Below are 12,085 nucleotides of genomic sequence, written 5' to 3'. Positions count from 1 at the left end.
TGAAAGACTTGGATTGCATATGCATCAATTAATTTTGCAGGATGAAGGTCTCTTTGCAAATCAAAAAGTCTCTCTCTTAAGGCCCAGTGAAATATTCTGATCCAAAACTTGTATAATTAATGGCACAAGATGGAATTTCATATTCCATTTTGCTGCAATTGTCATGTGGATGGAAAATATTTTCACTATGGTTATTAATCAAGTTCTATTAGTCCATAGGTAAATATAAAATTGGGTCCTTATCATTGTTTCTCCTTCTTATAATTATCTTAATAGTTGCTTGTGTGCTCTTTGTGTAGGTATGCTGCTGTTTTTGGTGCTTTTGTTGCTGGGATGGCATGTTTATTTGGAAATGAATTTAGTGCAAAGCTTATGGCTTCCCTTGCTAAATGTTTTGAGGTACACCTTATACTCAGAAATTTATTAGATCTTTATTATAGCAGGTTTTATGTTTGGATTCTCAAGATTAATTACTTGAGAAATTTTTGGCTTTAGGTGGCAAAAGCCTTTGCTAAGATTTTAGTAACTGTACTGAAATATCTGTTTTTGTACCCAGGATGAGTACCACAAAGAAGACAATCTTTCTTTGCGAAATATTACTCTTTTGCTCTCCTATTTATACATTTTTGGAGTTTGCTCAAGGTAGGTAACTTGTGTTTTCCTTGACGCTTTGTAGAAATATATTATAGTGAGAAGTAAAATAATTTTTCAAGAACTAAAAGCATATATCATACACTAGTTAAAGTGGGTTACTGGATGAGACAATAATTTTCTGGGCAGCCAAATTTCTGCTCATTAAAACTTTCTAGTACATATCAAGATACATGCTTTGTCAAGAATGGAGGGATGAACCATGAACATTTGCAAGTGCAATGTTCTTATGATAATGTGAACATCAGTTGCTTTACATTCATTAAAATTACTAGGTTATGGTAAGACGTGGTTGTGTATTCCATGACAGTGATTCTGAAATTGCTTCATTTTACTGAAACAGAACGGAAGGAATTGGAAATTATTTTGCTTTTCTGTTATAATGTAGCACTACACTTTAGGATGATGTGGCATGATGTAACCAAGGAGTTCTACCTCATATGAAACTTTCTTATCGCATAAGAATAGATGGAAGGTGAGGCCGTGAATTCAAAAATCACTAAGCGCGTGTGTAATGTAAAACGAAAAAGAAAAAGTCATGCTCAGTGAATCCATAATACCTAGGTTGCATTAATTAACCATTTTTTTTAGATGATGTGGCATGATGTATCCATGCAGTGAATCCATAATACAAGCAATCTTTGTACAAAGCAGTAGCTGCTTGATGAGTGTATATTTCTTTGCACAGTTCACTGACATCTGTTTCAATTAGTGTCTTTTAATTCTCTCATTGTACATAATGGCTCTATCTAATAGCTATACTTCTGATGATGCTTCCCAGTGATTTGATATATGATTTTCTGTTAACGTTGAGCAAGCGGTTAACAGAGATTGATGTCTCTGTCATCTTGACAACTTTACAATGTAAGCCTCTTTAAAATTTGGTATTTGTTTTTAGCATATGTGGTTTTTATGGCGTTTATAGATTCTTGTCAGAATTCTTCCAACTTTAAGCTTTTAAATATCAATGGAGATCCACTTTTTCACCAAAGCTTCCATATCAAACCAATATATATCATTTCTGTATTAGTATTGGTATTAAATATATTCCATAACCAGTTCATTTTTCTAAGTTTATTAGTGGCTTGATGTTACTGTTCTAGCTTTTTTATAGTATCATGTTAGTGCTGGCAAGTCATATCTAATGTGAACCGTGGTTAACTATATAGGCTGTGGCATGAAAATAAGGGCTGATGATCCTGCTGCCATGAAAAATTTTATTCTCAATGTTCAGAATAGGGTCAATGAGTTGAAGGTCTCCTCTGGAGATGGCCAGGAAAATATAATTAGCAAAAGGGTAACCTTATGTAACTTTAAGTTTTATTTTGAAAAGGGTTCTTTTTGTTATTTCTTTTTCTTTTTGCATATAATTCATTAATTTTTGCAGATGGAATTTATGCTTGAAACCATTTGTGACATCAAGAACAACAAGAAAAGAGTTAAAGAGGATCCTGCTCATCACACACGGATAAAGAAGTGGCTGCAAAAGGTCTTGCTAGTTTATTTGTTCATTCTTATAACATTTTGTTCATCATGGTGACATGGTCTTTTTCTTTTTATAATTTTCTATCACTTTGTTTTATTTTATTTTGCCAAGAGCCTTTTAGTTCAATTAGCACCTCGTGGTGTTTTGAGCAAAGACGTCTGGGTTCAAATCCCCCCTTCCCCATTATAACTATTAAATATATCATTTTTTTTTTGGGGGGTGGGGGGGGGGGGGGGGTTGATTTTTAAGGGGTTGGTATGTTTGATTTGGCTGGAATTTCATTATATCAATAGGAAGAGATGTTACCAGTAACTAGGTTAGCGTCACTGTGGAGTGTCTACAACTAACAAGAGCAAGGTTGGGGAGGCTTTTTTGTATAGTTAATCTTGCCTCTTATCTTCAAGTTTCTTTGCACTGTTAATGTGTCTATATCTGTATGAATGGTTTTTATTTTTATTTTTTTTTAATAATTGGGGAAATTACACTTTACTCTCTTAAACTATACCCCTTTTACACTTAACCCCCCTAAATTACGACAATGCACACTTAAACTCCCTAAACTATCACCCGCATAACACTTGCCCTCCTAACCTATAAGAGTGCACACTTACCCCCTAAACTTTTAACAATGTAACACTTTGCACCCCATCCAATGGATTATAGTTTAGGGAAGTAAGTGTGCATTCTCATTGTTTAGGGTAAGTGTAAAAGGAGTATAGTTTAAGGGGTAAAGTGTGCTTTCTCATAGTTTAGGAGGGTAAGTGTAAAGGGGGGTATAATTTAGGAGGGTAAGTGTACATTCTTATAGTTTAGGGGGTAAGTTTAAAAGGGAAATAGTTTAGGTGAGTAAAGTGTAAATTTTTTTGGTTGTGTAGTTAATGTTGCCTCTTACTATCAAGTTTCTTTGCACTAGTAATGTTATTTTATTTGGGTGTCTTTCAGAACTAATTTTGGAGTCATGAAAACTTAAGACTCATGTGTACGTTTGTTTTTTAGTTTTAAAAATCTGACTGTACTGGCTGGTCGGATCAAGTTAACTGAGAACTGGCCTCCAGTCCCCTTTTTAAAACCCAAAAACCCAGAAATCTCCTCTTTTTTTTTTTTTTATTTCCTTCTGTGAACTGTCTGAACTGCAGTCAAACTGCTTGGTTTGCTAAACCGGGCACAGGTTTGCCAGTTTTCTTCCCTGTAATTTCACTAAAAATGGATGGCAGTCGATCTCCATTGGTAGTTGCCGGAAGCCTAAGCCATTTTTTGCTCATCGCTGGAAGCTCCACCATTACTAGATTTCATCTTTTAATTTTGGTTAGAAGGGCTGATCTCAGCTAGGAAGCACTTGCATGGATACCGTATGGTGACATGGCAATTTTTGAAAAACTAGGACATAGGTATGGCGGGGGTGCATTTATTAATTAATTAATTATATATGTATCTGTATACATATATATATATATATATATAAATTTCAAAGCTTACAAAATTTGTTTTATAACAAAAATATTATTTGTTTTAAAATAATTGTTAAAAATTATTTTAAGCCCATAAGTGTGTGTGCGCGCGCGCACGTCTATTATCTATCTAAGTAATGAAAAAAAAATTGTAAAAGGATATAATTACTTGGCTTGATGGGATTTTAACTCATAAAAGACAAATTTAAAAAGAAGCTATTCACGTGTGGGTTGGTGGAGAAGATAAATGCAAAATAAAGATAAACACACACATGGACAAACCAAGTGAAAAGGGCAAAAGGGGAAATCCTTGAGGAAAATAGATTTGAACTAAGCGAGAAGAAGAGATCGAATGAGAGGAGGAAGAAGAGGGAGGAGATCACCTGAGAGGAGGAAGAAGAAGACAAGGGAGGAGATCATGAGAGAAGAGGGAGGGAGGAGATCAATCGGCGTGAGAGGTGTGTTTCAGGTTTTCATTTGTTTTTTTTTTTTTTTTTTTGGCCGAGACCGTGTTGCATCCAGCCACGTCCCTCATTTTTTTCAAAAAAAAAAAAAAAGGGCTGGGACATGTGTGCAGCTGTGTCGGACACGAGCTTGGCAATCCAAATGCCATGTTTGTGCTTTCTAGGATCTTAGTGATTTGTTTGTTTGGGGAAGAGAGATTTTTGAGAGGGGAGAGACACAGAGTGACTCAGTGAAAGAGAGATTAGGGTATTTGTTATGATATGTTTCTTTGGGAAAGTTAACTGAGAGGTAAAGAAGGGGGGGGGGGGGGGTGTTGTGGGGGAGACATGAGTCATGACTTTTACTATTCTTTTCAGTCTTATTTTGTATAATTATATTAGTATTTTGAATTTTTTGTATTATCATGTTGTGCAAATATTTTAAAATATTTTAATAATAAGAGAATATATATTTAATCTTTGTAATAAATTATGAAAATATCATCTTGTCTTTAATTAAGATATAATTTAAACCTCTTTATTAAATATTATTTTAGTTAAGATTGCTGAATTTTGAACATTTAACTTATTTATTTTCATATTAATTTATTACTAAAATATACTTTACGTTATTACGGTTTGAACTTCGGTTGAACCCTAATCTGGCCTTAAAACCTTGAAGCCATGTTCTTTCTAGTTCTTTTGGCAATTAGGTTTTTAAAACCTTGTTTTGTTGTCAAAGTCATAGTACTTGGTAAATGACTTGGTGCACTAGAGCTTGTAGTAGGGCTCATGGTTGTGGGTTATGGCGGAGTATTAGTGAAGGGTGGGAAACTTTCGCTAAGCATTTCTCTTTTGTGGTAGGGGATGGTTCTCGTATTCTTTTTTGGCATGATAAGTGGACTAAGGATGTTCCTCTCAAATTTCTTTATCCTCAGCTATTTTTGTGTTCAGCTAATAAGGAGGCTTGTACTTCTGAGGTGTTAAGCCCTTTAGTGGATGATAATGACAGAGTGTGAAGTTTAAGATTTCAGAGGGAATTCAATGATTTGGCTTCCTACTCCTTTCTTCATTTCATCCAAACCTGAATTCCTAGGGGTGGAGGGTGTGACAGACTTTGTTGGGATCTTAATGACAGTGGGAAGTTTAATACTCGGTCCTTTTATCATAAGATTCAAAATGCAACTCCTTCCACTTTCCCTTGGAAGGGAATTTGGAAAGTTAAGGTTCCTAAAAGGGTGGCTTTCTTTATGTGGACAGCAGCCCATGGTCAGATTCTAACTTTGGATAATCTTACGCTTCGTGGTTGCCCTTTGGTGAATCATTGTTGTTTGTGCTGTAGTAACGCGGAATCTGTGGATCACCTTTTACTTTTTTTTCCGATAGCTCATTCTCTGTGGATGTATATGCTTCGGTTGTTTGGGATCGAATGGGTCATGCCAAGTTCAATTGTGGACTTATTATTTTGCTGGTATCATTGGCTTGGGAAGCATAGCTCTGATATTTGGGATTTGGTTCCAGGTTGTTTAATGTGGACTATTTGGACTGAACGGAATCGGCAGACTTTTGAGGATGAGGGGAAAATTGTGGTTCGGTTATTTGAGTATTGCCTGCGGACCCTCTTTGATTGGTCTCGTTGTTGGGATTATTCGGATTGTTCTACCCTTTTGGACTTCCTTTCATCTATTAGAATAGATTAGGGGCTGCTCCTGTCTTTTTGTTCCTTTTTTTTTTTTTTTTTTTCTTTTCCTTTGTTCACTACCGTGAACTCTTTGTGTTTCTCTTGCTTATCTTTAATTAATAATATTCTCTTCTTACGTATCAAAAAAAAAAAGACTTGGGAAGCACTGGTGATTCATTTTGGTCGGCGCACCCACGTTGGACTCTTTGAGGACGTGCCATGCAGCCTGGACGCGGCTGCACGCATCCCCTAACAAAATTTTTTTTTTTTCAACACAGCCCGAAACATGGCCCGATACGGGCTGAAATCAGGGAAGCTTATTAAATTAAATAAAAAAACTTTAATTATACATGGAACACTGGGTTTTGTAGGCAGAATTTAAAAGAAAAAACCCTACTACCTCACAGCTTTCTCTCTGACCCACGGCTCACTCTCCCAGCTCTTCCTAAAATCTCAAACCTTTGTCTTGATCTCTCCTTTTCTTTGCCTCACTGATGTTGCTTTTATTTGATTGTCTTGAACGCTTATCTTTTATTTATTTTTAGTTTCAAACTTTTGATCTTGTATTCTAATTTTTGAACATCATGTAATGGTTATATATTCACATTATCTAGTGTTGTGCTTAAATTGATATATGTTTACCATTATATGAAAAAAAAAAAAAAATGCTTAGCAATATATATAAAATTATATTTAATAATTAATTAATAAACGTATTCCGCCGCACCCGTATTCTATTTTTTTTAAAATTGCCGTGTTGCTCTACTGCAACCGCACCCGCACCCACACCCGAATTTGAGCAAGTGCTTCCTAGTAAATGACTCCTCCTTTTCTTTTTCTTTTTTTCCTTTGTTTTTGGGTGGCGGTGATCAATGATCTCTAGGTCAAATAGCACTTCTTCTCATTGTAAGTTACAAGACTTTACAAAGAACAAACATAATTGTGGAATGGTGATGCATACGCAATAAAGGATGGAGGGACAATTGATCATTTACTTCTATATTTTGATAGTGCAGAGAATTATGGTCTCTAGTGTTATGCTTATTTCAGGTGCAGTGGGTTATGCCTAATTAGGTAATTGATTTGTTGGCCTGTTGGAAGGGGCAATTAGCTAAGCTCCGAATGTGATTCCTTTGGGCATAAAGTGGATTGTATGGAGAGAACGGAATAGCTGGTGATTTGAAGGAATTGAATAAGCTACGATGGATCTGAAGATGATCTTTCTTACGCATCCCTTGTATGATTGGATGGTTGCTTTAAGTGTGTTCATTCATTCTCTCTAATATGCTTGAGTTTCTTGACTGTTACAATTTTTGTTTTATAGCATCCCTTGAGTACACAACTTGTGTACTTGTGCTCTTTCTAGAAGTGTAATAAATTTTTACTTGTTAAATTAGAGAAAGAGAGAGAGAGAGAGAGAGAGAGAGAGAGAGATGGAGGGTAAGGTTGTGGGTTGGTATGTGTGTAATCAACCATTTTTTTCTCTCTTTTTTAGATTTTGTTTGTGTGTATTTCGGTTCTCACTGAATAATAAGAGAGCTTTAGCTAGGACTTTCTGATTTTATAAAATCCCTGTTTTTTTGATATTTTGCTTCTATAGTCTATCAGAAACATGAGAAGTAATGGAATGGATAGTATTTTGGGTTCTCATGATGGGGTCCATGACTCCTTTGACTCTTCTTGGTGAGATACTTGGGGATTTGTATACATGTGGTTGTGATTTGTCAGGATTTAGGAGAATTTGTGATCCAGGGTTTAGAATTGCTGAAGGGTTATGGGGTTGTGTTAGGAATTAAAAGATGGTTTGATGAGTTATTTGATAGCTATTTGGTATAAGAAAGTATGTGAGGTTATAGGGTTTTGAATCTTTTGATAGGAAAAAGAAAGGGCTTGATTTGAGGTTTTAAGGATGAAGGAAAAAAAAAAAATTCATGGTGTTTAGGGGTTGTATGAACAATACCCATGAAAAGACCACAAGAAAGAGGAGAAGAAAAGAGAGAAAAGAAAGGAAGAAAAGAAACACACATAGGCCAGCATGTCTCAATGCTCAAAACACTAATATTTTGATTCATCGACTCCATCTACTTTGAATACATTGAGCATAAATATACATTAATACTCTTGTACTAGAAGTGTCAAGACTCCTAGTGGTCTTACCACTCTAAAATTTTATTTTTTTTATCTTTTAAATTGGGAGGTAGAGTGGAGATTGGGTTTCAACTCAAGACAGCCTACTCTAATAGCATGATAAAATATAAATTACCACTCGTCCCAAAAGCTTAAGCTGTTAAGAAATAGTGAATTTAATCACTGAATGGCTTAACCATTGTGTGGGGTCTTACAAATAGCAACAATCTTATAGAGTTTACAGAATCAATTCTTCTTTTTTGCATAATTTTTGTACTTCTTTTATGTTGTGGAGTTCTCATCATTGTGAGCATGACCTGTTTTTATTAATAAATGTTATTACTTATAAAAAAATGTATAACCATTATTCTAACAAAACCAACTCAATGCAATGCATTATTGTATATGAGTAAAGACTCTCCCATACTTCCTCACATTCTTTGGTCAAAGTTGACAAACTTTTTGGCTTAATGGAGCAAAAGGACATAAAGGGTAAGTTTGACTAGTGTATGACTTTAGAGAACCTTCTATCTTTCATTAGCCATTTAGACTATTATGCATACCAGGATGACCTGAAATAGTGAAATAGCTCATGAAAACTCAAGTCTGGGGAAGTTATGGTAACCTTTTTATTGTGATATGGTGTTTTTAGACCGGAATTGAAGTTCACTTTTAATTATTCACATGACTTTTAGTATCCTTTTTTGTGCATGTGTGTGTAATATTGTATGTTTCTTGATTTTTTTCAGTTAAGAGTAGAAGGCATTTTAATTAGAGGGCTCAAATGGAGCAAGCTTCTTGATCCTGAGAAGAAGGGCCAATGGTGGTTGTCTGGGGACATGGCTTCCACAATGGACAATGTTGCAGAGATTGCTAGCACAATTGACAAGGAGGTTCTTGAAGCCCAGAAAATGCTGCAGCTTGCTGCTGCACAGCGGATGAATACAGAGGTCCGAAGGCAAATCTTTTGTATAATAATGAGTGGGGAGGACTACATTGATGCATTTGAGAAGCTTCTGAGTTTGGATCTACAAGGAAAGCTGGTGGGTGTTCTTCACCCTTCCCCCCCCCCCCCCCCCCTTTTTTATTTTTTTTTCTAATCCATTTTGATTGGTAAGTTAAATTGCACCTAGTGGGTCTTGAATCCACAACCCCACCCTCCACCTTGCTCTTATAAGGGGAGGAGGTGCCGTTTGAGCTAGAGTTCATTGGCAGCAGGCGGGTGCCTTTTTTTTTTTTTTGTGTGTGTGTGTGTACTTTTATTTTTGCTGATGTCTTCTCTCCTTTTCTGATAATTAATTTTCAATTTTTTTACAGGACAGAGAGATCATGCGCGTTCTTGTTTATTGCTGTTTACAGGAGGAGAAAACATTTAATAAGTATTACACTGTTCTGGCTTCGAAGTTGTGTAGGCATGACAAAAACCACAAGTTCACTTTACAGGTATATACCTTTACCCCAGTATACTTCCTGTATACTTGGGTGACTCATTTTTTATGATTTATATAATTTTATTACTTATCAAAAAAAAAAAAAGGTATATACCTTTCTCTCGATTGTAGGATGTCTCTAGAATAAAATTTAAGGGAAAGCATGACAAAAACTTGTGGTTTAAATTTTGACAAGTAATTTATTGTTTAAATTCATAGGATATATACCTTAGATATTCATTCAGCATGTTACTGTTATATCAGCTTTGTGAAATTTGCGTAGTCCATTTGTTGGACCCCTTTTCCTAATTTGTAGGCTGTTGTGTTACAGTTCTTGTGTCTTCTGCACATTAACATAGTTTTTCAATTCAATCATTTTATATGATAAATCCAATTTCTTGCACCCATCTGCGGTTTCATAAGAGCCTTTCCCTGGTTATGTTATCAACCTTGCTGGTGTGAGTTTGAGAGTCACCACTTTGTTTGAACTGGAGATTGATGGCCTTTGTGTGTCACAACTCACAAATAATAAACTAGCTTCTGTGTAGTTGTAGAAGATGTTGGGGTAGTGTAGAATTTTCAGGGTTGGGGTTGTAGCATATGCAAGTTATTTTGGGTTCTTAGAATCTTAGAAGCAAGTGATTTGAATTGTTTAAAGACATAGAATGCCTGCATTATTTTTAACTAATAGTTCTATTGCATTGGCCTCGGGATGAAGTCTATACTCATTTGTCAGATAAGCTCTTAAAACTTTCTAATGGTAATAGATAATAAAATTTATCAGCTTGATTTACCATTATCTAGCATGGGCTTATGTGGTTATTTTTCATATTAAACCTGAGCTGATGTGATTTTGACCCTTTGACTGTTTTCCTAGCTAATATAATTCTAATCTAGTTTTTCCTTTGTTGTTGTGATTTGTTAGATAATCCACAATTATGAATTTTTTTTTCCTGCAATATAATGCAGCTTTTAGCTCAAAAACTTTTTGGATAAATGTTTAGCGCATCTAGATACTCTTGGCGTATATCTCCACTTGAATCAGATTGAGGGAGTTATAAAAATAATTTTAATACACCTTCAATTAGATTCTATGAATTGAAAGAGAAGAAAATACATGGCAATACAAAATCATTAGAAAAATCAATGTACTGTTATATTTGATTGTACCTTATTTCTTCCTTTTTAACTTGTATTACTCATGTTAAATTACTGATTATCCCAAAAGCTTGAGCTATTGGGATATGGTAAATTTAATCATTTAACCGCATACTTCTAACAATTCAAAACACCATCAAATATATTGTATTACTCACCAATGAGTAAAAAATCATTAACCATGCAATTCAATTGGCTACTTCTGAATGCCAGATTATGCCCTATAAGAAGCTGAAAAGTTTTTTTTATGGATGCTATTAGGATTATAACTTCAATTTTTTCTGAGGTACAAGGCTGCATTCTCATCACTTACATGCCATGAACTTTGTTTCATTATAAACTCTTTCAAAAGTGGCATCTTTTTTTTTTTTTTTTTTTTTGGGTGGGGGTGTTAATTTCGTTTCTCTATTATTTCGAAAGTGCCTTATGAGTCTTGTCTTTTATGCTATTACTTTTAATTTTTAATCTTTGAATTGCTATAATTTCTCAGTTTTGTATTTGGGATCACTTCAAAGAGCTCGAGTCAATGCCGCTTATTAGGTCAATGCACCTTGCAAAATTTGTAGCTGAGATGGTTGCCTCTTTCACTCTCTCCCTTGCAGTTTTGAAGACTATAGAACTAGGTAACATGAAGCAGCTCACCCCAAAAAGGATTATGCATTTCAGGATGCTATTCGAGGCCCTTTTTGAGTATCCTGATAAGCTTATCTGGAACATTTTTACACGTGTGGCCATCACCCCAGAGCTTGAAAGTCTTAGACATGGCATTGAGTTTTTCATCAAGCAGTATGTTCTGAAATCCAATAAAGCCATCTCTGAAAAATTTAAGGTTGTAAAGAAAGCCCTTAATAATGCTGAAGGAGTCCTCTTGTGAGTCCATTCTCAGTATACCAAATTTTGTTAGCCTAACTATTTTACAATAGCGAATTGCCAAACTTTATGTTGGAAGGCCCTTACATCTAATTTATCCAATGAGTTGAATTATTTAGATTAATAAGATGTTACATGCCTCTTATCTATGTACTTTTATCATTTAAAATTGTATTTTTGTTATTAAGAGTCTATTTAGATATTGCTTATTTTATTGAAACTGAAAATATATTGCTGAAAGTCCTGTAGATAAAGGTAAAAGTTAGTTGAAATAGTATAGTAGAACCCATGAATAGTGCCAAAAAGTGCAGTAGAGCCCATGAATAGTAGTAAAAATAAGTTAAATAGTGAAATAATTTATAATTTTAATTCACATTCAAATGCACACTAAGAGTTGAATAAATGGTTAAAGTTGGGATAAACTGTTAATCTTTTGTACTAGCAGTAGATAAAGATTGGGTTCCTTTTGAATTTGAATGTTAAGTTATGTTTTTCTTATAAAGCTATCTATGTATATTGCTTGATAATAAATAATAAAATAGGCTGAAAAATATTCTTATTAAAAAAAGTTCGGCTTTGGAGGTTTGAATTATCTTGAAAAGGCCCATTCGATCAAACTTGAAGGTCGTGTTTTCATAAAAAAGTAACCAACAACAAAAATTTGGGCTCGTAACAATTGGTATCAAAGACACGTTCTGGACAACTCATATGTTGAGCTGGTAGAATACTAGAAGCTAAGCTTGGTGATTTCAATTTATGGCAACAAGGCATGCTCAAGGAGATGTGAGAGA

At 34.8% G+C, this 12,085-nt stretch overlaps 1 protein-coding gene across 8 annotated transcripts in view; it reads left to right on the top strand.

The window, feature by feature from the left end:
* Positions 1-11,443, top strand: part of LOC126692741 (uncharacterized) — a 95,363-nt gene extending 83,920 nt beyond the window's left edge. For 7 of the 8 annotated variants that reach the window (XM_050388464.1, XM_050388462.1, XM_050388460.1 and 4 more), the window contains 8 exons: positions 300-399; positions 557-642; positions 1,433-1,515; positions 1,821-1,948; positions 2,039-2,140; positions 8,586-8,879; positions 9,154-9,279; positions 10,915-11,443. In XM_050388464.1, the coding sequence (XP_050244421.1) occupies positions 300-399; positions 557-642; positions 1,433-1,515; positions 1,821-1,948; positions 2,039-2,140; positions 8,586-8,879; positions 9,154-9,279; positions 10,915-11,298 (1,303 nt within the window). In that variant the 3' untranslated portion in view covers positions 11,299-11,443. The remainder of the gene's footprint in view (positions 1-299; positions 400-556; positions 643-1,432; positions 1,516-1,820; positions 1,949-2,038; positions 2,141-8,585; positions 8,880-9,153; positions 9,280-10,914) is intronic. The other variant, XM_050388465.1, reaches the window with a different exon arrangement.
* The last annotated feature ends 642 nt before the right edge of the window (positions 11,444-12,085 follow it).

This window comes from Quercus robur, chromosome 7, assembly GCF_932294415.1.
Source record: "Quercus robur chromosome 7, dhQueRobu3.1, whole genome shotgun sequence".
NCBI lineage: Eukaryota > Viridiplantae > Streptophyta > Magnoliopsida > Fagales > Fagaceae > Quercus > Quercus robur.
The sequence above is the reverse complement of the archived record's forward strand: the minus strand, read 5'-3'. Positions and strand labels throughout refer to the sequence as shown.